Source organism: Neovison vison, chromosome 4 (genome assembly GCF_020171115.1).
Source record: "Neovison vison isolate M4711 chromosome 4, ASM_NN_V1, whole genome shotgun sequence".
NCBI lineage: Eukaryota > Metazoa > Chordata > Mammalia > Carnivora > Mustelidae > Neogale > Neogale vison.
Window position 1 is genome coordinate 184964683 of NC_058094.1, and position 27664 is coordinate 184992346.

At 48.2% G+C, this 27664-nt stretch overlaps 1 protein-coding gene across 1 annotated transcript; it reads left to right on the forward strand.

The window, feature by feature from the left end:
- Nucleotides 1-25706, forward strand: WIPF3 (WAS/WASL interacting protein family member 3). Its single transcript, XM_044247015.1, has 9 exons — nt 1-133; nt 2313-2497; nt 3433-3565; nt 5980-6111; nt 11528-12295; nt 14432-14581; nt 15565-15666; nt 21675-21751; nt 23431-25706. The coding sequence occupies exons 1-9, from the start codon at nt 1-3 to the stop codon at nt 23452-23454; spliced, it is 1704 nt and encodes a 567-aa protein (XP_044102950.1). The 3' UTR covers nt 23455-25706.
- Nucleotides 25707-27664: the final 1958 nt, after the last annotated feature.

The window sequence follows — 27664 nt, forward strand, 5'->3', positions numbered from 1 at the left end:
ATGGTAGTGGCAGGGGGAGGCAGTGCTAGTCAGGCTGGCCTGGGGGTTCAGGTTTGGTCCCGAAATCCAAGTACCCTGGCTGCTGAGAGCTGTCGGCCCCCAAGGGTGGAAGAGTGGGCTGAGGGCCAAGGGAGTGAGCAGGCTGTGTGCCTGGAAACCTGAGAACTAAATTTAGGTTTAACAGCCGTAGTGGAGAATGTACCTTTCGGAAGCTGCAAAGCTGAAATTGTATGAAGATGATGGGGTTTAGATCATCCTTGAGACAAACAACCTGCTAGATTTGGATTAACTGGCTGGATTTTGTTATTAGTGTTTCTCACAGAAATCAGTATGAATCAAACAGATGCAGGAATGGCCAGCATATGGTGACAGTGTGACAAACAGCAGGACACGCATTTTTCTGGGCTGGACTGCCATCCCCCCACACACACACACAGAGCCCCCAACCACACTGAAACCAGATCAACTCATCTGCTGGGACGATGAAGGGACATGCAGAAAGCATTTCTGGTTTATCAAGATGGAGAACAGACACTTCACCACCCTTGGCTCTGTGAGAACTGTCAGTTCTAACAGTGTTTGTCTTTACTGGTTCACTTCAGTTCTTCAGCCTTTGGATGGCTCAGGGTGGGCTCATTTGCATTGTTATTCTGCTATTTCCATCTTTTCAGGATCCACACCGTTCCATCTGGAGCTCCCTGTGGGGAAACTGAGTCCACAAAAGGTTTATGCGGAACTTAACAGATTGTCGCACTCAACAGCAATGTTGAGAAAGAACAAGAACAAACCTGAAGCAATGTTTCAGTTTCCTGAGTGTGTGTGTGTGTGTGTGTGTGTGTTTGCACACGTGCGCGTGCATGCGCGGTGAGGGAGGCAAGTTTAGTGGATGTAGTACCACAGGAAAAGTGTCCAGGAGTGGCCTTCTCTCTGTCGACTATACTTTCAGTGAAGTTGCTAGAAACCAGTATTTTCATAGAATAAAAGAACAAGTGAATATCTGGAAATCTTCTCTTTTCGTTTCTGTATCCTGTAACCACAGTAACAAGACTTCTTGGGGGTTTTTTAAGAAAGCAAATTATATGTGGATTGTTAAAAAAAAAAATATTGCAGGTGGAGTAGAAATGACGCTCACTGTGTAATCGTTTTCAGTGTGCAAACGAATATGTCCTTAGATGCCCTTTTGCACAAAACCCATTAAGCCTAAATCTCTAGGGTCACCCTAGCCCCCAAGGTTCCTGGTTCTTGACCTCACAGCAGAGGTTTGACTGACACCATCTCAATATCAGGGGAGGGAGAGCCCTCTAGTGGAAAGTCATCAGGGCAGACAGTGCAGCAGGAAAGGACTCCCAAGAAGTCGGAGGAAGAATATTCAATTTAGTCCAGCCAATTGAACTCCAACGTGTACGTATGGTATGACACGCCATATCTTCCTGCTGATTTGGAAGATGCTTATCAACAAATCAGTGATGTAGAGTCATCAAGAACCTATTGAGGACTGGGCTAAGTAGATACTCAAATTAGAATAATTATTCCGAGGACATAGAGCCTTCTTCATAGCCCTCACCTGAAAAGCTTGGGATGGGCAAGGTTGGGGAACAGGGGATACATTTGGGAAATAAATAGTCAAGTTTAAATGAGATGGGATGACTCACTCCCACCCCAGGATTATTGGCTATAAGGTTTGTTCATGGGTCCAGCGGCTTCTTTAAACAGAAGGACACGCCATTCTAACCTTTGCCTTCCCCAAGTCTGTCCCCTGAGTTGGGCCAAGACCATCATCATAATTCAGTGGGTGATTTACCTTGTAACTAGGAAGAAAGAGACAAAGCACTCTGCCCCGCTAATCGCTGACCCTAACACATGTCTGAGATTGTAATGCTAGATTTTTGCAAAAATGTTCATACCCTCTCGACTAGGGTCATGACATTTCTGTTGGCTCTTTTTTCTTGTCATTAACTACTTATAAATAAAATGAGAGACTTTCAAGATCTTAAAACTTTGCAGTTTAAAATGATTTCTTGATATTAATGGTTTCTATAGAGACCCTTTAAAAGCATGTTGTATGAGAAATTCCCTGTTGTACATGTGCATTAACAATGCATTCTAAAAAACGTGTATCGCTTGGATTGTGCTGCTTTGCTTATTGCTCTGTGTGACCCACGAGCCCCTCCCCTCATGGGCTCAAAAAGCTTGTTTCCTGGCAACAAGAACCCAGAAGATGCCTGGAAGATGCCTCACCAGAACGGTAAAGTCAGTCTGAAAATGCACGCTCAGGACATTGGAGCTAAAACCGCAGCTGCCCTTGCTTCTAGCCTGTGACCCTGCGGTCTTTGACTATGTCATCAACACAGCTGAATTGTCCTTTGCTGAACAGGAAATGGCTACAGCAAGGATTTGTAAAGCCTATCTATACTTCAAGGACTGTCTTAAAGCCTCGTATCTTCCTTGTGGCCTGACGGGTATGGCTGTTTCTGAAGTCTCCGTGGCCTTCCTCTCTGTAGGATTTACGTCATGTGCTGCATTCTGTAGTGGCTCCATTCCTTGCACGTGGGTCCTACGGTCCTGACACACACATGTGCCCCTATAGGCAAGGCCAGCGTATATCCGGGGTCTGGTTCACTCACCCACCCATTTGTCTGGCCGTCATTGCAGATACGCGTTATCTGCAGATAGGTCCTGTTACACTCTCTAGAAAGGCCTTTGTGAACAAAACGAACAAGATCTTTCTCCTGATACAGAGTCCTGGTCCGTGGTGGGGTGGGGGGAGTGGCAAACCTTAAATTCGTAACCGAGAATGGCCATTTTCCACAAGGAAAGATACATAGACGTTTATACAAGATGATAGAAATGGCAGAGGAAAAAAGAAGATGGTACCCTAAGAGAGAACACGGGTTGGGGGGGCGCTTACTTAGACTGGAGGGTTAGAAAAAGCTTCTGAAATCTTGGTATTTCAGCTGAAAGCCAATGACACATGGTACCTCCCATACAGCAGGTGCTAAAAAGTATTTCTGGCTCCGAGAACTGTTTAACCAGGACTCCGTGCACATGGTGTAGACCTTCTGGGTTTCCTCCAGGCTGTATCTCTCTGTACAGTCCTACCCCTGCCCTTATTTGCCACCAACCTGTGTTTGTTCTTTCTGGTGCTCCCTGTTTCCGCGAGCCCATGGACACCCCTGCCGTGTCATCCCAAGCTACGGCAGAAGTGTTCAAAAACAATATTCAACTGAGCAAATTTTAAAGATCTGACTTTATCCAGTGATTCATGATATCAGCCAGCATCCCATCCAGCAGATAGAAAAGAGCCCCAAGGCGCTCTACACATTGAAAGACTTTTGTAGGGAAAAGGGAGTGGACACGAGGAAGTTGTACTAGCAAAAAGCAGATTATGGTATTATATGCGGTTATAATCAAATTCCTCTTATTCCCTTACAGGTAGGTACAGACACTTCCAACTTGAGAAAGGCAGACCCCAAAGGTCGGAGTGCCCTGTTGGCTGATATCCAGCAAGGAACTCGCCTACGGAAAGTCACGCAGATCAATGACCGCAGTGCCCCACAGATTGAGAGTAAGTGAGCAGCTGGGCCGGGCCTGACGTGCATCAAGGGCAGGCCACATGGGCCTCAGCCAGGCAGCTCTGGCTTGCTCAGGCCAGGGGCCACACTTGCTACCCAGGACTCACTTTGGGCCATTGCAGACTTGCACAATGTACAGGCCATGTGGGTGAGAGTCAGAGCTCCCTTTCCAGGTCTGCAGATGGTTTAGAGCCTATCTTCTACCACTATTCAGATGCTAAACAAACAAGTAAAACCATGGTGGGATAACTGTTTCTTTTAATGGTGACAAAATACACATAATATGATGGGGCACCTGGGTGGCTCAGGGGTTCAGCCTCTGCCTTTGGCTCAGGTCGTGATCTCGGGGTCCTGGGATCGAGCCCCGCGTCGGGCTCTCTGCTTGGCGGGGAGCCTGCTTCTCTCTCTCTGCCTGCTTGTGATCTCCCTCTCTGTGTCAAATGAATAAAACCTTTTAAAAAATTTTTAATAAAAAAAATACACATAATATGAAATTCACCACCTTAGCCATTTTAAGGGTCCATTTTGGTGGCATTTGTACATTCACGATGTGGTTGCAGCCATCACCTCAGTCTAGTTTCAGAACATTTTCATCACCCCGAAAGGAGACCCCATGCCCGTGACATGTCACTCACCATTCCGCCAGTCCCCGGCAGCTGCTCAGTCTACTGTGTGTCTCCGTGGGTTTGTGTCTTTGGGATATTGATGTGAATAGAATCATATGATAGATGGCCTTGGGGGACTGGCTCCTTCACTTAGCATAATGTTTTCCAAGTTCATCCGAGCTATAGCATGCGCCTTCTTACTGTCGATGACTATTCCATCGTCCGAATATTCCAGTCTGTGTTCATCCATGGTGAGATACCCTCTAAAGGTCACTGACCCTGTGTCCACCTAGTCCTCAAAGAGAGAAAAATTAAAGTCTCAACATTAAAGTGTGCCAAATCATGTTCGCAAGGAAAAAGGATGTCCACAGACTGAGTCCTGAGCCTGCTACCAGGTGTATCTGGGAATTTCTCTGAGATTCAGTCCACTCAGCTACAAAATGCGGGAGGTAGTGATAATTGCTTTTTCTTTCTTTTTTTTTTTTGGGTCACGATTGCTGAAGGTTGAAATAACTTATGCAGAATTATTTATCAATGTCATCTCTTGTTATGTCTTCATATAGTTTTCAATGATGCACAGGATGGTAATTCTCAAAGATAGTCCTAAAAAATGTAATTGTATCTAGTGTCTGTAATTATATATTTTCATATACAAGGATAGATAAGTTACTTTAAGAAGTATGTTCAACAATTGCAATAAAATCAGTTTCCAGGAGACCCACTAATTGGTGAAGCCCAATTACCAGATAAACCCATCTGATTGGAACACTCATTCCCTAATCATTCCAGTCGACAGGTAATATATATAAATACTCAGAATAATCTGAACACATTCATCCACCAGTGGGCATGGTGCCCTGATACCTCTGTGCAAGTTAGCCCCAGGCTGTGAACATTTCTTGCTAGGCATTCTTTTTTTTTTTTTTTTAAGATTTTATTTATTTATTTGACAGAGAGAGATTACAAGTAGGCAGAGAGGCAGGCAGAGAGAGAGAGAGAGAGGAGGAAGCAGGCTCCCCGCTGAGCAGAGAGCCCGATGTGGGACTCGATCCCAGGACCCTGAGATCATGACCTGAGCCGAAGGCAGCGGCTTAACCCACTGAGCCACCCAGGCGCCCCCTTGCTAGGCATTCTTGTCCAAGCCTAATGCTTTCTCGTTGCATGGAGTTGGTCATCACACACATCTGGAAGGCTGGCATTACGGACACCTCTCCCTGAGGGTTTCACAAGAAGAAAAGATGCAGGGAAGGGTGCAGGGCTCAGGGAGTAAGAGCTGGTGAGATCGAGAAGGAAAATGCCAAAAGCATCAATCATTGCAGACCTTCCCTTCCTGCTTGTAGTCCTGGGCCACACTCTGTGGACAAGAAGTTACAATTACTGACTGAACTAAATCCATGGGTTTTCTCGGTCTGGTCCTCCCACAGCAGTCGAGTTGAAAATAGGGCTGGCGCTACGCCTACAACGTTTGGGTGCTCACATTTGGAAGGTGCTGCCAGTTCCCCTTCTGGCATCAGTGGAATGGCAGCATTTAGGTCCCTTCGTTTGGGTCATTTTCCAGGGCGCTCGGCTACCCATGGTCAGTTCCTGGGTGAATCCAGAGAGAGTAGTAGACAGGTGTGAACACCAGGAGTCTGCGGGGTAACCAGGCAGAGGGGTTTGAGAAAGATGCCCACTAGGAGGGAAGGGCTGGAGGTGGGAGGCCAGGAAGGCTCCCCTGGGTGCTGTTGGATCACGGCCCGGACTGAGACCAGGCTGCTCCGCTCTGCTCAGAAGTCCTCATCTGCTTGCCTCTTCTCTGAAAGGCTCTAAAGGAACTACCAAAGAAGGAGGAGGGTCTGCAAACTCTCGAGGCGGAAGCACACCCCCAAGCCTGGGAGATCTGTTTGCTGGTGGCTTTCCTGTGCTGAGACCAGCCGGCCAGAGGGATGTGGCAGGTAAGGGAGAATTCAGACCGACTACCTGGTGATCTTTCTGTCCTTGACACGTAAAATCGGCGGAGCAACCGTCCTGAGCCATGAGGATTGTGGCATGTTTTTAAGAGAAAGTTCCATAGCTGGAGATCATGGTTTGGGAGCATAACCTGGAATTACCCAAAGCATTGATCTCAAGGGATCTTGTAAATCGTCATCCTGTTTAAATCATCCCATTGTAATAATTGAAGAATGACTTGCCACTATGTGTAGTGCTTAGCAATGGTGTGATTGGGGCCCCCATTTAGTATAGACCAAAGGTACAAAGCCCTTCAGAAAAATCTTAGTGATATCACCATAACGTATCAGGCATTGTTCTCAGTTAGGTGTTGCTGTATAACCAAATAGCCTAAAACTTAGGGACCCTATACAACCATTTATCTGGCCTATAGTTCTGTGGTTGGCAGTTTAGGATGGGCTCACCCGGGCTCCCTCTGGTAAATGGGTAAGGTGGCTTTTGCTCATCTTATATTTCTTAAATCTTTCATGCCTCAGCGGAGATGACTGGCCTGACACAACCATATGGTCTCTCAGTGTCTGGCAGAATATTTGGGATTGTTTCTCCTATTGGTGGTAGGGTATACAAAGGGTATAGGAAGTCTCTTAAGGCTTAGTCTTGGAGTTGCCATAATATTGCTTCCTACAACACTCTCTCGTCCAAGCCACAGGACCAGCCAAGAAACAAGGGTGGGGAAAGACACTTCACTTCTGGATGGAAGGTCTGCAAAATCACATTTTAAAGATAACAGAATCAGGAGTGAGTGGATAATCAAGGCCATTTTCTCAGCCAGTCTACTGCAGTCGTTTGTGTGTTATGGGTATCATGTATTTTGAAAGCATTGCATTAAAATTGGGCAATTACTTATTAATTTTGTGTGATAGAAGTGTTTTTCCTGTTACTGTTCTCTTTAGCCAACAAGCAGGAATAAGCTCCGAGAATTGCATTAATCAGGGAATATCAAGCCCCAAACGTTGCTGGTATAGAATCTTCTGGCATGGGGTTTGCCAACCTTTTCAGTGGGCTCTGTGGTTGTTTGTCACAATGGGATGCATTTGCTTTTGTTACCTACTGACAAAGTCCAGCAAAGATAAGGGTTCTAGGATGCTTCCAGATCCAGTTTGAACCTTCTCAGAGGCCATTGCCTTTCTTCTTTTTTGCTAAAGGTTTAGCAAAGATGGTTGGCATTTCCCAGTGCCTTCTTTTTCAAAATTCCTGAGTGGTATCAAATAAACATCATATAATATAATGTATTATATATCATAGTATTATATATTATAATTATATATAATATATTATATAATTAATTTATATTAATATATAATTCTATAATGTGTTATAATTATTATATATGATATATAATAACATATATTATATGTTATAATTATTATATTGTATATATAAATTGTATTATTTATATATAATATATATAAATTGTCCACTAGTTTCTCTTCATAGAAGTACTCGTAGGAGAAATAGCCCCCAGTCAGTTTTAACAGAGACCAGCCAAAGAAGCCAGCTCATCTCTATTCCTACCTGTCAACACTAGGACACAGGTGTCTGATGCTTGAACCACTCTGTTAAACAAGGATTAATTTCTGTAGAGGAAATGGAAATCCATAATGCAGTGGCTGATGATGCCTGCTACAGGATGGTAGCTCAAGGACAGAGCCAATAAATTGATGTATGGGGTGGGTGGCATGTCAGAGTAAAACAGACCGTGGCTGTCCTCTCTGAGAGAACCCTTCCATCAGCCCCCTGGTCATTCAAAGAAGAGGACTTTGACCTTTGCTACCTCTCTCACATTACTGTCTACCATTCTTGCTAGCACACACCCTCCCTTCCAGTTGCGTGGCCCTCTCGCTGTTCCCGTACATGCCAGGCATGTTGCTGCCACAGGGCCCTTACACTGATTGCTCCCTTGATCAGGAACACTCTTCCTCAGGTGTCTTCATGACTCATGTTCTCCCTTCCTTCAGGTCTCTGCTCAAGCGGCACCTGATCAGTCTATCAGTGAGGCTTTTTTTTTTTTTTTTAAAGATTTTATTTGTTTATTTGACAGAGAGAGAAATCACAAGCAGGCAGAGAGGCAGGCAGAGAGAGGGGGGGCGGGAAGCAGGCTCCCTGCTGAGCAGAGAGCCCGATGTGGGACTCGATCCCAGGACTCTGGGATCATGACCTGAGCCGAAGGCAGCGGCTTAACCCACTGAGCCACCCAGGCGCCCCAGTGAGGCTTTTTTCATCAACCTATATAAAATACCAGCCTCACTGCCTTACTCCATATACCCTCTACCTTTAGTTTTCTTATATTACTGATCACCATCTGACATATTATATATTTACTGGTTTATTTGTTTATTTCTGTCTTCTCCCTCTAAAGGTAAGCTCTGTGAAGGCAGAAACTATGGTTTTTTTTGTTTTTTTTTTTACTGCCTTAAAATGCCAGATGCACAGTAGATGCTCAGTAAATATTTGTTGAATGGAATGTGGGGGTGGGTAGCATGGTTGCTTAGGGCCATCAGGTCAAGAAAACAGAGTATGGTGCTTACAGTACTTTTGATAGCCCATGAAAATGTTTCAATATCTTGTAAAATCAACCAAAAACCATGGTTTTTAAAAAACCAACCATGAACTTTTAGAGACAAAGATTGTATTTGTCTTTATAGCAATGCACCTATAAAATGTTTTCAAAAGTCATAATGTGGTCCTGGCTTAGAGTTCTGAAGGAATGATAATTAAAATAAGATAGGGGGCACCTGGATGGTTCAGTTGGTTAAGCATCTGACTTCGGCTCAGGTCATGATCCCAGGGTCCTGGTATCAGCCAGACGTTGGGCTCCCTGCTCATGGTGGGTGGGGGGTTGTTTCTCCCTCTCCCTCCCCTTTTGCCCCTTCCCCAGTTCATTCTCTCTCTCCCAAATAAATAAATCTTTTTTAAAAAACTAAAAAGTAAAAAGATAAGATAGGATGAGGAACTGGGCTGTATGGAATGTGTAATGAGACTTCCATGCCATTGAAGGTCTTCTGGAAACATACCCAGATTAAAGGAACATACAAATCCTTCATCTTTTGATGACCCTAGGCTCTTGATGCACTCAAGCTGGCCTTTCCCCACCTTCTTTGTGGTCTTCTTTTGTTTTCCAATTTGGATTTCTGGGGGTAGCATTTATGTGATAAAGGAAAGCCTCCTCCTTCCTTCCCTTGGCTCTCTACTGGCCCCGTGCTACCTGCTTTCTTGGCCTGCACTTGACACTGTTAGTTCCTGTGTCTGTGAGTCTCACCTACAGTGTGTGCTGCCTGCTCTGTGCTTCATCTGGAGTGGGCCTGAGCAGAAGCTGAGTGAGGATTTGTGCCTGCCTTGCCTCTGCTGTTCATGTCATGATAAAAATAAGTTTGCCCACTTCTCATTTGCTTGGCTGCTTAGTGAACAGAAGCTTCTGTACTTTTAACTGACTCGTTCTAAGAGCTTTTGGATCTTGGGCCCTTGGTGTCCTCAGTCATTTCCAAAGCCTGCATTGGTTACTCAGGGGCTGATTATGCTCCTTGAACTTATTAGCCCTTTTAAATTCATGGGGAGAGTAGGCATTAGCCCTTTTAAATTCATGGAGAGAGTAGTCCCTCACCTTGTTAGGGACTGCTTTGGTCCTCCCTCTCCATCTCTGTGTGCTGTGGAAGCAGGCTTGGAGGCAGGAATCTCTGAGCCTGACCCGCCCTAGACCTCCCATGAAATGTCTAGCATTAGCATTGTGGGTGGTAGATCCCGTCCTTGGCAAGGCCAGGTGGGGGCCTTCCCTCCTGATCATGTCTGCCAGCCATCACAGCAGTGCCTGCCTTAGACCCCAAGGGGATCAGTGATGTCAGACAGGGTGGAGGCATTGGTATGAAGACGTTATCTCTTCTGGAATGGCCCCAAAGAAAACCCTCAACAGAGGGATGGGGGCATCACCACCCTGCCCCCAGAGCCGCCGTTTGGTATGGAGACCTGTAATGAATAGTGCTGCCCAGGTAACTGTCCCCTCATTGACGGCAGGGTCGGGGTGGGGGGGCATCCCTATGGAAGGCCAGGTGCTCCCATTCGGCCCACTGAGTTTCAGCTCCAGCGTCCCCTCTGCCACACCTCTCTTTGATTGCCTGGCTTTTGGCATCAAGCCCTTTGGGGTACGATCTTGCACCTGGTTGGGTAAACACAACTGGAGACTCATCGACTGAATAGCTCAGAACTGCCACCAGACGCTGGGGTTTCTAACCTGATTTGAAATTTATGGTTTTTATACTGCAACACCCGGGAAGCTGTAGGTGGGAGAAGCAACCATCTTTTCACGTGTTCTGCCCATGTTTTCATCAGGGTAATAAAATACAAGGGTGCAAGGATAAGAAAAGACGGATTCCCCGGAATTCCATACGGGAGAGCAGGGTATCTGTTTGGAAGGAGTATTTTAGCGTGCCTCCTCAGCAGATGGTGATGCTCTAAAGACACATTTAAGCAGGGATCGCAGACCTTCCATGCTTTAGTAAACGAGGAAGGGAACATTCTTCTCCATGGCGAGAGATGGATGTGGGGGAAAGAGTGCAGTACGGCACAAGGGCTTTATGCAAAGAGTGGCAAGGCCCTCCTAGGGTGCACCTCTGCCCAGCCTTCCCTGAAGCACACCAAACACACATCGCTGTGAGGAGTGTGCCATTGTGAGTCCCCAAGAGCCCTATTTTTCAAGTTGGGGTTTGTGGATCTGTGAGTTGAGGAGACCCAGGAGACCAGGAGACAGAAAGCCTGTTGCAAATGGGCATGTCTTTTGCAACTTCCAGAGGCCATGGAACTGGGAGGTTCAAGGTCATTGGACCTGGATCCCCAAGTCAGTTCCCACTGTCTTCTGAGTGACCTTATACATTCAAGGAATGATTCATCTTCTGATCTTGCTGCAGAAAACAAATGCTCACACCATGCTGGAAGTGAGGGAAGCCTCCCTAGCAAGGAGCCTCTTGTTGGTACACCTGAAGGTCCAAACTAGGATGTAGGACTGGGTCCCCAGCTGCACTGACTAGTGGGTAGTGGTGAATGAGTGTGAGGATGGTGTTGTAATGAGGAAGGCCGAAGGAGGCCAGAACAGTCCTGTGCTCTGGGTTGGGAGACTCCTGGGCCCTTGGCAGGTGAGGGCAGAGGTGGGATGGAACAGGAAAGTTGGTCCTGCACCACAGCCTGGTGGCCTGAGCTGGGCTGTGGCAGGTGCTGCCCTTGAGGCTTCCGGTTGACCCTGCAGGATGACAACGCCCACCACGCAGTTCACGGACATCATGCTGGATGGTGTGTGTCTGTCTTCACTGCCTACAAACTTGGGTTTCTCCTTCCTCTGTCTCTGAGCTGACTCCAAACTTGTTTTCCTTCCAGGTGGCAAGATAGGGCAGGCCCCTGGCTCCCGAGCACCTTCTCCCCGGCTGCCCACAAAAGCTCTTGGTGGCCCACTTAACCCGCCTGCATCTCCCAGGCTAGGCAATGCCTCGGAGGCTCATGGCATCTCCAGGACAGTCCCTCCTCGCCCCAGCATGCCTGCCCCACCGCCTCCCACCCTACCCCCACCTCCTCCACCCCTACCCCCGCCCCTGCCCCCTTCCTCCCCCACCAAAGCTCCACTGGTGTCCCCGCCTGGCCCGCCCACCAAAGGGAACACCCCAGGGGTTGCTCCCCCTCTCCCCTCTGCACCTCCCCCTCCTCCTCCACCCCCACCCCCACCCCTCCCTCCTACCTCACCCCAACCCCCTCTGACCTCTGTTCTCAGTGACAAGGCCTTGAAGCCTCAGCTAGCCCCCTTGCACCTGCCACCCATCCCCCCACCACTCCCTCTCCTCCCCCCTTGTGGGTATCCGGGGCTCAGTGCAGATGCTGCCAGCCCCACCCAAGATGTTCGGGAGCCTCCCGCCCCACCGCCTCCGCCACCCCCACCCCCTCTTTATGCCTCCTGTACCCCGAGGTCGTCTGTGCCTGCTCCTCCTTTGCCAGGAGCTAACAACAACAGTGAGGCTCCACTCCTCCCGCCCCCCAAGTCCCCCAGCTTCCAGGCCCAGCCCCCCAAGTCCAGTGCACAGGCCTTGCCAACACCGCCAGCCCCTCCAGGATCGCAGCCATTCCTGCAGAAGAAGAGGCCCGGCCGAGGCCCAGGTAAGCTCCAGTCTTCGGGCCCAGGGTGGCCATAGCAGAGGACCACTCAGCCCTCGCCAGTGATTAAGAAGGTGCTAGGGACACAGCCAGAGCCTTGCTCCTAAGGCAGACCCACTTGGGAACACCTTGAGATGTCTTAACTCTTGGAATTTGTTTTAGAACTGAGCTATCAGTGCCCCTCATGGAGCACAGTCATACTTGTTGTATGGGACTTTATGTTGTATTCATGTTAGGGACAGGAAACCAAGGGGGAGCGAGGCTGAAAGGCTTGTCCAAGATCACACAGACCCAGGCCGGGCATTCTGGCTTTGATCACCTTGCAGTTACGAGTTGTGTGACCCTGGGCAATCCCTTAGCCTCTCTGGGCTTCCTTCTCCTCATCTGTAAAATGGGGCCAGCAATAGTTCCCACTTCTTGTGATTGTTGGAGCAGGGCCTGGCAACATTGAACTCTAGAGAAGCATTCTTTCTTCTTACTCTCACCCTTCATAGACCCAAATCTCCAGCCTGAGGGGGCTGTGGGTGCGGTCTGTTTCCAGAACCAGGTGTCTGGTGTCGTTTTTGCCGGAGTTTCTACGGTCTGGCGCCTAGCCACCGTTGGCACTGGCCCTCGGCAGACTGGATTCACATTCTGTCTTCCTTTTAGCAGTTCTCGTGCTGACTCGAGAAAACTAAGGGTCCGTATTTTGAGCCAAATATTGAAAATAATTCCTTCACATATCTAGTAGAGGGGATTTGGGATTGAGCATGCGTGCCCATGACTGATTTCCACCTGGCAAGGAGGCTTCATTGGCCTCGTTGTCCTTCTGAATAGAAAGTATACCCACATACACACGCATCCACACGTGCCCACAAACACCGCGATCCACACACACACACACCAACACACACACATGCACACATATTCTTCAGTCTTTAAGAAAATCTTTCCATGCAGAAGGTTTCTTAAATGTATTTGCTCAAATTAAAAATAGCACAGGCTCCCTGTAGAGCAAATAGAAAGAAATTGAAATCACCGACAGTAATGTCATCCAGAAATAAAAGCTGTCATAGTCAGGTGACAACTTGTCCCTTCCTTTCCCTCCCCCCCCCCCCGGAAGTATCTACAGATTTACAAAATTAATACAATTTTGAATATATAATATTCTATGCTGTTTTAATTTAATATTACATTATAAGCAGTCTCATCAAGTTAAAGCTTGTTCATAAGTGTATTAAACTGATCATCAGTATTTACCAGATTTCTACTATTCAATTGATTCTCTTTTTTGTTATTGTGACTAATATTGGAGGAAACACTTTTGTAGCAATTGTCGTCCACCTTTTGGATATTTTGAATGGACAGGTGCCTCAAAAGGGATTCCTGGTACAAACGGCAAGAATATTTTTGAGGCTGTTGGTCACAGAGATAAGGTCCGAGGTATTCTCTTTTGAACTGACTGGTCATCACAAGGGCCAGCATTCACACTGGTGTGCTGCCCATGATTCTGAAGTGTTCACAGGGTGGTGAAAAGACAGTGCCTCAGACTCAGGCGGACGAGGAGAGAGAAGAAGGTTGTCATGGTGGCAGTTTTGTGGTAGGTGGGGTGGATTTAGGCTGACTACAGGGAGAAGAGAGGGTCGGCAAGGCAGGGAACCCCCCCCAAGCAGAACCTTGGGGACAGGAGTCAGCCCACAGCCTGTTCATCTCACCCCCCCCACCCCACACACACATACACTTCACCTACAGATGGCCCTTCCCGTTCTTCGGACTCTGCAGTGGTTCCCCTCCTTTGGCTGTGCCTTCTGATCCTGAAGGTGGTCGTCATCGTCCTTCTTGTCACAGCAGCTAACATTTACTGAACCCTGCTGCATGCCACTTGACTTCACTCATTCAGCCCTGTCAGCACCCCCAAGGAGGCGTGTGTTCTGTGATCCCCGTTTTACAGATGAGGACACAGAGGCACAAAGAGTTGTCATTACTCCAGCAGGAGAGCTGGAATGCAGTCCCAAGCAGCTTAGCCCCAGAGGCAGCCCTTTTAGTCACCAGATCCTGTGACATCCCGGGACCTCAGTACATTACCTCCCTCCCCCAGGAGGTTATAGCATCTGCTGTCCCCGGTCCTGTAACTGAATACACTGGCATCTTTTCTCTAAGGGACCAGCGGGGGGAAGCTAAATCCACCCCCAGCACCCCCTGCAAGATCACCCACCACAGAGCTTTCAAGCAGAAGCCAGCAGGCCCCAGCCTGGACCCCAGCACAGCAGCCGGCAGGTCAACTGCGCAACGGAAGCCTGCATATCCTCGGTGAGTGGGGTCACCTTGTGCTGCGCTGGCTGCCCGTGTGGGAGTGGTTTCCCTTGGCCCTTGGAGGGAGTGTGCCAGCCCAGCATGTCAGGGTGTGTGCTTCGCAAGAGCAGGAAGCTCCCTCCAGGGCAAAACAGCCGGCAAGTTGTGTTAAAGAAGATTTTTCTCTTGAGGCTTTCTGGGAGGCTCCAGAACTCATCCTCTAACTTTCTGATTGCGATGAGAAAGACAGAAGAAAACCAACATTCAGACTGTATATGTGTGTGTCTTGTCTGTCTCCGTGGAGAAATCCACGCCTATTGGATGACAATAGAAGGAATGGAGGGGTCTGGAAAAGGTGAAGGGATGAGTAGAAGGCCCACCAGACAGAGAGACGGTTAGGGCAAAAATACCGAGAGAGGAAGGAAAGTTCTCTAGGGTCAGACCCAAAGCCTAGGTCACAAAGCAGGGACCCAACTAATACAAGGGCCACAAGTCTCCTCTCTTCTTACAATCAGGAACTCGGGGAAAATCCTGTTTGCTTTGGGGAGTTCCAGGTCTCCCACTGGACATTAGCCATGCTCCTTCCCACCAGCCAAGCTGAGGACTTTTAATCTGCTCACCCCTCCCAAAAAAAGCCCTCACCAGGGGCTCAGGAGTAGCTGCAGGTCCCAGGCACTCTGCTGGTCCCTTGTTGCTGTCACATTCCCCACCTCTGATTCTGGACCCTGGATAGCTCATGATTTCTCCCTTTAGAAGTTTCCTTAAGATATTGGTCAAAGCAAGGTGGGGTGGATGATAGGGAGAGTCTGTTGATTTCACTTTTCCAATTCCCCTTGTCTGAGCTAAGCAGTAAAAATTGAGAGAGGATAGATGAGTATTCCTAAGGAGGAATGGCTCAACCACTAAAGCCCTTGAACTGGGCAGGCAAACCTGTGTGCTCCTGGAAATTTTCAAGTTCATCACAATAACCAGAGTAATTTTTCTATTTTCCACGTGTGCAGATGACTTTGAATCTAAATTCACGTTCCATACCATGGAAGACTTTCCTCCTCCAGATGAATATAAACCATGCCAGAAGATTTACCCCAGCAAGATCCCCAGAAGTAAGTACCACTTGGGAAGCCTGTTGGTTTTCCCTGACCTTCAGAATTAAATGCTTAGTATGCATTGATGGACCACAGGCTGCCTAAAGTATGATGTCATGATTTCACCGTACTACTGGGAGAATACATTGCTATTCCTGCTTCTGGAAGGATCTGAACACTTACTTGTCCTGGCCCCAATGATTCTTTAGAAGTTTTTTACAGAACTCCAGAGTGAATTGTTTGGCTTTGGATTTGAGTGCCTGGATTTACCGCTTGTCCCTCCCCTCCCAGAGTTTTTGACAAAGGAGCTAACCACCCCAAGACAACAGCAAAATGGGAGACAGGAGCTTCATATTAATACCCAGAGAACATTCTAAATGAGTGTTCAGAATTCTGCAGACTGTGAAATGAAGAATGTCCTTAGGTCAGTGGTTCTCAACCTTGAATACACATTAAAATGACCTACAGAGCTTTTAAAAATCCCAAAGGCCAGGCTGCACCGAGACCCACTAAATCAAAAATGCAGGAGGGGACCCACGTGGCAGTATTTTTGAGAACTGCCAGGTGAGCGCAGTGTCCAGCCAAGGACCAAAGTCTCAGGCTGATAAGAGTCTGACTTCTCCATATTTCATCATGTGGCCAGCCTCCAAGTAGAGGCCTTCACTCTGCTTACCTCCTTAGCCCCCTAAGAGTGGAAGAGGCAGAGGCTGGCGTAACCCTCAGGCCCAAAAGGGCAGGGAAGCAAGTACTTTAGGAAAACAGGAAGCAAAGAAAAGCAAAGTGGGAAGTGTTAAGCACACAGCGAAGCTGCCTATTAGTTCTGGTCCAGTGCTGAGCCAACGCAGTTGGGCAGGGGCTGGTAAGAAGGGACAGAGACAACAGCATGGAGTAATAAGGAAAGCTGATTCCCACGCTCCAACAGGAGTCAGGCCCCTGGTCTCAGACATCTGTGGACTAGCATGGAAGATCGTCTGGGTCCTGGGATAGCCCAAGACCATGAACTGGACTTTGGCGACGTCCCTCCTCCAGGGTTCACCCCCCTGCAGGCAGATCAGGGAGCGTGCACCTGCTCCCTGCTCAGCTCACAGGTCCTCTTGGAATCAGCCTGGGCAGGTCTTTTTCTGCTGGGATTGTACACTAGGAGAGAAGTAACGTTGTGTGCTTTTTAAATAATATGCAAACACTGCTGCTGTGAACTAAGAGACAGAGAGGAAGGAGAGAGGAGCAGCCAGAGATGGACTCCATATGGTCACACTCCTGCAAGGCTCATTCCTTCCCCTAAGCAGGTGTTTGTTAACTGACCATGTTCATGTCACAAATCCCACCGTTCTCTGCTACATCCAGACAGTGAATGTGACAACTGGCCCCTGGAGGCTTTTTGGTTACTGACGACGACCCTAAACCAGAGGCCAGAAACGACATAATTTGAAGCTCTGTGGGCCATTTGGTCTCAGTCACAACTACTCGGTTGCACTGTTTTGACCAGAAAGGATCCATTGATGATACAAAAATGAATGGGCATGGCTGTCTTCCAGTAAAACTTTATTTACAAAAAACAGGTGCCTCAGGGTGCCTGGGTGGCTCAGTGGGTTAAAGCCTCTGCCTTCAGCTCAGGTCATGATCCCAGAGTCCTGGGATTGAGCTCCATCGGGCTCTCTGCTCAGCGGGGAGCCTGCTTCCCCCTCTCTCTCTGCCTGCCTCTCTGTCTACTTGTGATCTCTGTCTGTCAAATAAATAAATAAAATCTTTTAAAAAAACAAAAACCAAAAAACAGGAGCCTTCTAGAGTTGGTCTGCTTGCCCTATTTTGCTAATCTTGGCACTAAACCATTCCAGAAAAGCAGATTCTCCAAAATCTCACTTCTTTCTCAGTACTGTGCTTGGCAGTCCTTCAACCTTCAGATGCGGTAAATTCAATAGTTCACTGCTTTTTGAGCCCATGGTGCCTGGTCCCTTCCCTGGGAATGGAAACAAGGCTGTGCCTCGTACAGCTCGCCAGGAGGGCGCAGCTGACCGTCTGTGCTGTCTTCCTCTCATCACAGAGAAATGGCCACATCAGGGGCTCTATACACACAAAAATAACTGGATGCTCAGGAAAATGCAGTTTAAAGAAACGTGAAGAAAAAGAAAACCTGCTAAGTGAACTGACATCCTACAGACCAGGAAGGGTATTTGCGATATCAAAAATAAAATACAGCTTTAGAATAATGCAGCATCGGCATTCTCGAAATCCTCCTTTGGCTTCCGAGCACCATTACACTGGCATGTTCCTGCCCTCCCTGTGAACCGTAGGGTAGAACCTTGGTAATTCTATTAGTGTGAGTCTGATACAGTTCATGCCTGTCTGATTCCATTTCTTCGCACAGTTTTCCTCCTGCTCCCCACTGACCTGGTTCCCCGAGACTGGAGTTTGTGATCTGGGAGACGGTGTTGGTTCTGTGGGATGAGTGTGTTCTCACGCTGTCTCGTAGCAGTTCTGGCTTCGTCTCCAGCCGCTTGCTCGCTTTCTCTCTCTGCTCCTGACATCCACACACAAACACCCTCGTGCGTGGCTTTTCCACTTGTCCTCTTCACTATCTTCACCCTGCCCATATTAGTGGTTTTCTTTCTTTGATAGGATGATTTTACCTAATTTTTAAAATGTTTTAAAAATGCGTTTCATTCCTCAATAAGTCAATTGTAGAATTACCATAGGATCCAGCAATTCCACTCCTGGGTATACACCCAGAAGGATTGAAAATGGGGTTCAAACAAGAGTTCATGCACAGATATTCCCAGCAGCTCTCTTGGCAATAGCCAGAAGGTAGAAACATCCAGTGTCCATCCACTGATGAATGGATAAACAAAACGTATAGCCATGCAATGGAATATTCTTTGATGACGAAAGGGGATGTCAATTAGAAATCCAACCCGATGGCTCCTAAGACCTACCTGAAGTGCCCACACACCCAGCCCCACTCCCTACAAAACCTCATTTTGCCCCAACAGCACAGACCACCTACACCTTGTAAAACATTTCAAACACACTCCCCCTCTGGGCTCTGGGCTCTTTGCATTTGCTGTTCCTTCTGTGGGACACTTTCCCCAGATGTCCATGAGACTCACTCGCTGTGTCCTGTGGGTCTTTGGTCTGATGGCATTTTATCAGAAAGTTCTTCTCTGACCGGCCTTTATTGAGTAGCGGCCCTTCCTGCCACATCAGTTCTGTTCTCTACACTCTGCTTTCTCACTTTCTTCAAAGCATTTATCACTTTCTGACATATTATATATTCACCTGTGTCCTGTGTGTTTCCCCCAGTACCAGGTAAGACCCAGAAGAAAAGGGATGAAAACAATTTTTACGCACTGGGGTCTATCGCCAGCTCCCAGAATGGGGCCAGACACACAGACACTTGATAAATACTTGTTGAATTAATAGACAAGAAAGTTGGGGTGCCTGGGTGGCTCAGTCAGTGGAGTGTCTGGCTCTTGGTTTTGGTTCAAGTCAGGATCTTTGATCTGAGATTTGCACTAGGCTTGCTTGGGATTGCTTCTCTCCCTCTCCCTCTGCCAACCCCCCAGCTCATGCACATGCATGTGCTCTCTCTCTAAAAAGAAAATTGATGAGACTCTCCATGCATACATACATTGCAAAACCATTTACAGAATAAAAAAAACCTGGAAAACAGCACAGATCTCCAACAATGAGGTTAAATACATTAAGGAGAGCCACAGGAGAGAATCCCATGCATCCCAAGGAGTGTTGTTGAATATTCAGTGACATGAGAAAATGCAAACACAACTTTGAGAAGTAAAAGCAAAACACCCAGCACACTAAAAGTACATAAAATAGAACTGAAATTTAATTTAAACAAGGAAATGACTTTGCAAATCTATATGGAGAGGGAAAGGGAGAGACGTTGACCAAATAGAAAAGAGGCTAGAAGCACATCCACTGAAGTGAGCTCAATGGTAGAAGGCTGGGTGATTTTAATTTTCCATAGGCTTCACGATTTTGTCCAAGTTTTCTGTAACAAATACATATTGCTTTTAATAATCATTAAAACTAATTTTAAAATTCTAAAATTTCCAAATTACTGGGAGGGAGACTGGCCACCGCCTGGTCTGAGTACTTGTGGAGGAGAAACGTGGCCCTGTGGTACACGGGTGACCCCGCTGAGTTCTGTACAAACGGGATGTGGTCTGGAAGGAGTGGTGAGCAAGGCTCATACCAGCCTCAACTAAGACATGACAGTCGAGGAGGAGAGGAAAGGCCAGATATGCACCTTCTAACATCTAGGTCTGGCAGATGCGAGAATTATCATTTGCAGTGAAACCTGTCATTTCCTTTGGTTAGAGACTGTGAGAGGCCCCCAGGGTTAGAACAGAAGGGCTCTTTGAGGTCATCCCCACCCCCCACCCCCAGTTCTTTCATATACAGCTGAAGCAACCAGGGCAGAAATAGGATGGCCGCCCCTGGTCACAGCTGGTGGCGAAGCTGGAGCTCGGGTGGGTATTATACTAAGTGAAATAAGTCAATCAGAAAAAGACAATTATCATATGGTTTCCCTCATATGTGAAATACAAGGAATAGTGTAGATCATAAGGGAAGGGAGGGAAAACTGTATGGGAAGAAATCAGAGAGGTAGATCAACCATGAGAGACTCTGGACTCTGGGAAACCAACCAAGGGCTGCAGAAGGGGACGTTGGGGGGCGGTGGAGTAACAGGGTGATGGGCATTAAGGAGGGCATGGGATGTGATGAGCACTGGGCACTCGCAGTTATATGCAACTGATGAATTATTGAACACTATGCCGGATGCTAATGATTGATGTACTGTATACTTGTTAATTGACTTTAGATTCAATTTAGATTAAAAAAAAAGCTGGGGCTCGGGCAAAAGTTCTCTGCTCCGTGTCCAGGGCTCTGTGCACCCCACCTTGCTTCCTCTCCACCCAGTGCCACGTAGCCCTTAGCTTGGAGAGACTGTGCTGGCCCAGAGCTGCCGGTCAGATCTGCTTCTCCTAGGAATCCAGTCTGTTCTAACCCACCTCCCTAGGCCAGGCACTGCTCTGCAAAGCTGGCTCTTTGACCCGGCTTGAGCGGCCAGCCACATCTGGGAATCCTCTCCGGTCCTTCTCCAGGTCCTGCGGTGTCTGTCCTCCCGTTGGTCGGCTGCAGAATGGATTTCTTTTTCTCTGATATGGAGTATCTCTGTGCCTGGATAAAGGCACAGACTGGCTTGGTTGACAAATGAGAAAAAATAAACCTGGAAGCCAGCTTGGCCCTCAGGCCTCTGCGCCTTCAGTCCTGGCACAGACTTTCTTTTCTAAGCCTCGCAGTTCAGAGAAGGCTTTCATATCCGGCTGCTGTGCTCAGCACCGGGGCAGAGGGGCATCCGTGTGCCGGGAGGCTGCAGCTGGGGTCACTCAGGCTGCTCTGAGGGATAAACAGCAAGCTCTGGGATAGAAACAGGGATTAGGCAAAGAAGAGGCCTTTGGGGTTGCTCAGGTGTTTTATTCCCCATTGTCTCCCTCTATATTCTTTGACCCCTTCATTATGAGAATATATTTATATGTAACTTGTGTGATATTTAAGCAAAATACATTTTAGAGAATGAGCTCAAGAAAGAATCCAAGCTCCTAGAAGAAAGCATGATTTATTCAGCATATAATTACCTTTTATTCCCTTTTTTAACCAACCCTAGCACAGCGCTTGGCACACAGTGCGTACTGGCCAAATGAGCGATTCTGGAAATGGTGGCTTGTTCTGAGCTAAGAAGCTGTCCCGTGCATATAGGCGACAACCTGTTCCCCTTCCAGCAGACTGGATGAGATGCTTTTGCATCCAGGCCGGGCCATGGAAGCAGTGGGTGGAAACACTCAGCCTAGGGCAGGGAGGACCCTGGAGGTTTCAGGCTGACCGGCTCCTGGTACCCTTGGTCCCTCTGCTGTTGCTCTGAGTGCCAGCGGAGTCTGAGTTTCTCAGCGAAGCACGCAGTGGTTCCTGGGCTGATAGACAGCTGAGATCCTTCCTGTTTCTTTCAGGCCGCACGCCTGGTCCCTGGCTGCACACGGAGGCCACAGGGCAGAGCTCAGATGACATCAAAGGCAGAAATTCTCAGGTAACACCTCCTCAGGTCTCTGAACGTAACAGCAGGAGCTCTCCTCAGGGAGCCCAGAAATGCTGAGAGAGTGTGCTTTGTCCCTAAAGCTTTACATGCTTTGCACAGATTCTTTTGTCCTTAGGGAAAGCCGTTTGGTGTACCTTTGTTTCCAGCTAGAATGAAATGCGTACAGTTTCAAACTCTGAAGAGGGAAAGGGGGGCTTCCCCAGAATCCCCGCACCTCCAGAAGCAAGGCTGGCCACCCAGAAGCCCTTTGGAGCCCTTCTTTAGGGGTCACCCCACTCCCTCTCCGCTCCCTCTTCCCTGGTCACAGTGGCTGGGGAGGCCGGATCAGATACTACTCTGCGATGTACACCAAGCGTGATTCAGGGTTTTGTCTCATCTGTGGAATACAGGGTATCTCACGGCCCCCGTGGGCGTTTTTCTCCCATCAATGCGATCATTTCCTTTGGCCAAATGTAGTCACGATTCAAGTCCTGGTGGCTAGAGGAAGCTGGGAGGGGAACCAGACAGGTTCTTGTGGGATAAGACAGTCTTTGAAAAAATGTCCTCCTCACACAAGGCAGCTTGGACAGACTGTCTCCTAACCCCGGGCCGAGATGACATCTGCTCACGACAGGATCTCATCTTTAAAGGCCCTTAGTTGGGGCACCTGGGTGGCTCAGTGGGTTAAAGCCTCTGCCTTCCACTCAGGTCATGATCCCAGGGTCCTGGGACCGAGCCCCTCATTGGGCTCTCTGCTTGGCGGGGAGCCTGCTTCCTCCTCTCTCTGCCTGCCTCTCTGTCTACTTGTGATCTCTGTCAAATAAATAAATAAAATCTTTTAAAAAAATAAATAAAGGCCCTTAGTTGTACCCTGGCCTCCTCCTGTTTCAGAGTTCTATGTGGTAAAGGGGGTGGCCTGCCATTCAGCTGGGTCCTCCTGCAGCCCCCTGGAACAGCACAGCAAGGGATGTGAGAAGGGGACAAGGCCCTGGACATGGGGATGAGTTCCTTGCAGGAGGACAAGCACCACCTTTTCTAACCACAGCTGAGCTAAGAACAGTGATAATCACTCAGACGATCAAAGGCTCAAAACGGCTGTCTGATTGCAGTTAAGGGAGAAATAGATAAGCACAGGGCAAAAGAAAACAGGGAGACTATATACAGAATTAACAGGCATCCGCTCTGGGAGGTAGTAGTCACGTCAGCGAGACAAAAAGCAGTCGCCCAGAGAGCTCACAGGGTTCTAGACATGGTAAACTGCCCCCCAGGGGGCACTCTTCTTTTAGGGCAGAGAGACCCAAGTGATCTGTGCATGGGTGGGAGTCCTGGGCTGGAAATCTGAAGGCCTGGGGCCCTTTGTCTTTACCTTTGCCTTGTCTTGGGATCTCCAGCAAGTTCTTAGTTTTTCTTGAGTTTCTGTCACATGCTGGTGTTTGGTCTTATGTCTATTTCCAAGATGGCGGTACGTCTTGAGACATCATCAACTCTTTGTCCCATTTCATCCCTTTCCCACCCAAAACCCCTGGGTCAAAATCAGCCCCTTGCATCTGACGGGACCCTCAGACCCTGGCAGCCTCGTATGAATGCAGGAAGGCTGGGGTGCCCAGCCGCAGAGGGGTGTGTGTGTGTGTGTGTGTGTGTGTGTGTGTAGTCTTCCAGATCCCCCTGGTAATGTTCCTGTCTTTCCACAGTTATCACTAAAGACTCTCCGGTGAGAAGACAGAGGAAGCCAATGTCCTGTGAGCCGCCTGGGGGTCCACATCGCCAGATGGGCTTCCCCAGGAGAACGTGTCTGGCCTCGCCATACTTAAGTTGCAATTCATTTAACATGCAAGCTCTGAGTGGAGCATTTATTTATTGTAAATATGTGGTTTGCACAGGCTTTAAATCAGTATGACAGCTCTTCTTTGCATAATTTTAAAAAACCACACCCGTATTATGTTTCTTCATTTTCCAAGGATGCATCTTGGCATTCATCCATCACACCGATAGCGCCCTGTCCCCGCCCCGTGGTGTCCATTCCATGACTGTAAATAATGCGTGTGGGCTGGCCCTTCCTAGATTCTGAACCATCTTTAGAAGATTCCCTCGTTTGCAAGTAGTCCCAAAGTCATAGTCCCCACAGCGGCTTCTTATCGGCATGATTCTATATTCTCCTCACACACACACTGCAAAATCAAACCCAGTAATGCCTTATAAACGCTGCAGCTCAGAGAGAGCAGTGTGTCCCCACGCCCAGACAAGGCCACACAGCTTCCGGGGAACGAGATGCCATGTCTCGCTTCCGTTTTGCAGTACAGGGATTTTTTTTTTTTTTCTGCCTCATGTAAATATGACCCAAAAGAAAGGCAAGAGTGGGCTTGGCCCCTCTGATGCCAAGCACAGGGCCCTTTTGTAACAGAAAGCTCCTACCAGTAGCCAACGCCCTTCCTGTTTACAGTGCCCCCAGTTCCCACGTGCCCCTGGCTTTCCTCATGTCCGCCTAAGTTCCCAACTCCTTCCTGGCTTCCAGGGTAAGGCGAGATTCATGAGACTTAGGTATTTTTTTTTCCTGCAAGTTAGAAACCTATATAACTCATTATTATAGTCAATTGCATATTCTATCTCAGAGATGATTGGTTTTTTGTTTGTTTTTTCTCCCCAAGAGTGGGATTTTCACAGAAACTAGGACATGAGGACGTGTAGACAGAAGCCTCTTGGCCAAGTATCTGCCTCACTGACCTGGTGCCTCACTCCTGTGCTTAGGAAGCCTGGCAGCCCCCCGCCCGGCAAACGCAGCTCCCTTCCAAACTAAAGAGGGCCTGATGGGTCTGAGAGCTCCCCCTGCCCTGTGGGGGGTGCACTTCTCTGCCAGGGACACATGCCCAAGGCCAGCCACCCCTGAATATGGAACTGGTCGGGAAGGGCTCTGGCTGCGGTTCTCACACCCTTTTTCTGGAGCTGGCAAGGAAGTGGAAGTGTAGTGTTTGCTTGCACCTGACCCCAGATGCCCCCCCGTCCTTGGAGGAAGCTGTAAGAGGGGAAGGAGAGAAAATAGAATGAAACAGACTGACCCCAGGTCTGTGCTCAAAATAGGTGCAGATTAAAGGAAAAGGGGGGCGGGTGCGGAAAGAGCGGTGGAAAAACAAGTGTCCTTTGGAACAGCCCACTCATGTGCTCAGACCTGAAGGACACCGTGCCCAGACCAAGCCAGCCAGAACAGGTAGCCGGTTAGGAGGGTTTGGGCAAACGTGACTGCGTACACTTTGCTGTTGTCTAAAGACTAAGATGGCATCCTACATTGTTGTGCTTTCTCATTCCAGAGAGGAGCCGCTGAGCAAGGTCAAGTGCCCTTCTCTGGGGAATCAGTCATGCCAAATTGTTACTGCTAACCCAATTGGAAAAGCAGCTTTTGCAGGTCAGCAGCTCTGGGCATAGCTGATTGGTTTTATTGGTTCTGGAAGGTTTCCAAAAGGTCAGGATTTCTTTATTATAACGGGATCTGCTCCATCTCCCTCCCAGCTGTAGGAAAATAATTACAAGGGTTTTAATTATCATGATGAAGAAGGCCCAAGACCAAGGCAAGTCTTCCTTCCGAGGAGACTGGCTGCCCCGATGAGGTGTTTATGCATTCACGTTCCACACCCCTGGGATAGAAGTTAAAAACAAAACCTATCAAGGACAGAGGGGAGGGAGGGGCAGAAACCAGAAACTGCAGCTAGGGAGACATCTCAGGAATCTGGCCTCCTATCTCTCCTCGAGACCCGTCACTGAATTCAGCGCGTCCGCTGGCAGGACAGACCTCAAGCCCCTTGACCATAAACTCACGCAGAGCCAACGAGTTCCAGAGCTCTTGCCACTCTCCAGTGTTCTCACTGACCCCGTTGTCTGTGGCTCCCCCGTGTTTCATATGTATTTTATATTTATTGATGTGCCCTCTGCAGACTCATTTCTTTGTATCTAATAAACTTTAATAAGTGGAAATGCTTCTGCCCATGTCCTTGTTAAAACCCATCGAGGGTCACGAGTACTGACCTAAGCCAACCATTTTTCAGGGTTAGAAGGGCTTCTAAGAAGGATGGGACACAGGGGCACCTGGGTGACTCCGTTAAGCATCTGCTTTCAGCTCGGGTCATGATCCCAGGGGCCTGGGATGGAGCCCCACATCAGTCTCCCTGCTCAATGGGGAGTCTGCTTCTCCCTCTGCCCCCACCCCTGTGTGTGTCAAATAAAATAAAATCTTAAAAAAAAAAAAGGATGGGACATGAAGGGTACTCACACAGAGCCCAATGCCAGCTGTGACACACTGTGTTTGAAACGAGGCCTTTCTTTTCTGAGCTGACATTTCTAACTAACCTGTATAATGTTTTCCTAGTTTTGAGGCCCCTGAGTGGCTCAGATGGTTAGGCATCTGCTTTCCACTCAGGTCATGATCCCAGGGTCCTGGGATCAAGCCCCACATCCAGGCTCTCTGCTCAACGGGGAGTCTGCTTCACCTTCTCCCTCTCTTCCCCCTGCTCCTGCTCTCTCTTACTCTGCCAAATAAATAAATCTTAAATAATAGTAATAATATATTCCTAGTTTTTGTAGCTAAACTGAACTGAGGGGTATTGAGGGAAATCCAAGGGAAAATATGTCTGAGATGCATTTTCTTAAGAAAAAAAATAGGTAACACTATGTTGTTTTGTTCATAGAAAACGGGCAGAGTATTGCTTATAGAATGCCTCTAATTTGTGTTAAAATGGAACAGCTTCTGATATAAAGTGCACTGAGCACCTGCCCCAACTTAGCGAACCCCTCAAAACATCTGTATGAGGCAGTTTCCTCAATCTCCATTCTAGTATTTTCAGGTGGCCTCTTTGGTATATGGTGCAGGGGAGATGACGTTCACCCGCTAGGTAAGCTGGCTTAGAGTCAAACATAGATCTATTTGGCCTCTTACAAGTTTGGGGATGTAAATTACATAACCAGTGTGTGCCTCAGTTTCCTCATGTGTAAAACAGGGACACAAATATGGAGCTAAGCATGTAGTGGTCAAGATGTAGTGACATAAGCCCCAAAGAAGCCCTTCACTCTTGGGTCCCAACAGATGCAGGGAGGAGCGCACCCTGCACTCTAGGGTACAAGTTTGCTCATTTCAGCTGAGCCCCAGACAGCTCGCCCTGGCTGTACCCTGGCATTCCACTTCAACTGTTACAGAGCGGCTCAGAGCACCCCCCAACTGGCTCTGCTGCTGGATAGCAAGGAGAGAACAGTAATTAAAATTCATAGACGTTCCAGAAATAAGTCTCATCTAGAAACTCATTTCAAAGTTCGCTGCCACACACTGCCTCCTCATGAGTGAAGGCCTCAACTTGTTTTATCGGCCGCTCTTATTAGCAGAGGTAGAGAGACACTCTTTCCCTACCAAAAGGGCCATTCTGAGTGGAGAAGAAAAGCAGTGGCCCAAGATAATCCATGAAGGGGGTGATGAAGGTCAAAGCCACGAACTACGGAGGTGAAGGAGCCATACTTTTAGGAACCGCTGATGGAGTGACGTGGGGCAGAGTTGGCAGCTTACAAGGGTGAGGGAAGCAGCTCCGGGAGCAGAGCTGTTCCTATGACTTGCAGGAGTGCGTTCCAAATTCTCACCCCAGGCCCCAGGGATTTGCACATCCTTCACAAAGGAGCTGGTGGAGCTGGTGGAGAAGCGTAGGACAGATTCTCCCCCACAGCCCTCAGAGGGACCCAACCTCGCAGACACCTTGTTTTTTGACTTCTCGCCTCCAGAACTGTGAGACGATCCATTCCTGGGGTTTGAGCCAAGCACTCGGTGGTATTTGATGATAGCAGCCCTAGCAAACAAACGTGTGGTCACGGTGGAGCTTTGTGGGAGAATGTTATGTTTCTGAAAAAAAGAGTTGGGAATAAGGTTTAAAGAGCTAGCCGTTCCTGGTCATGTAAATG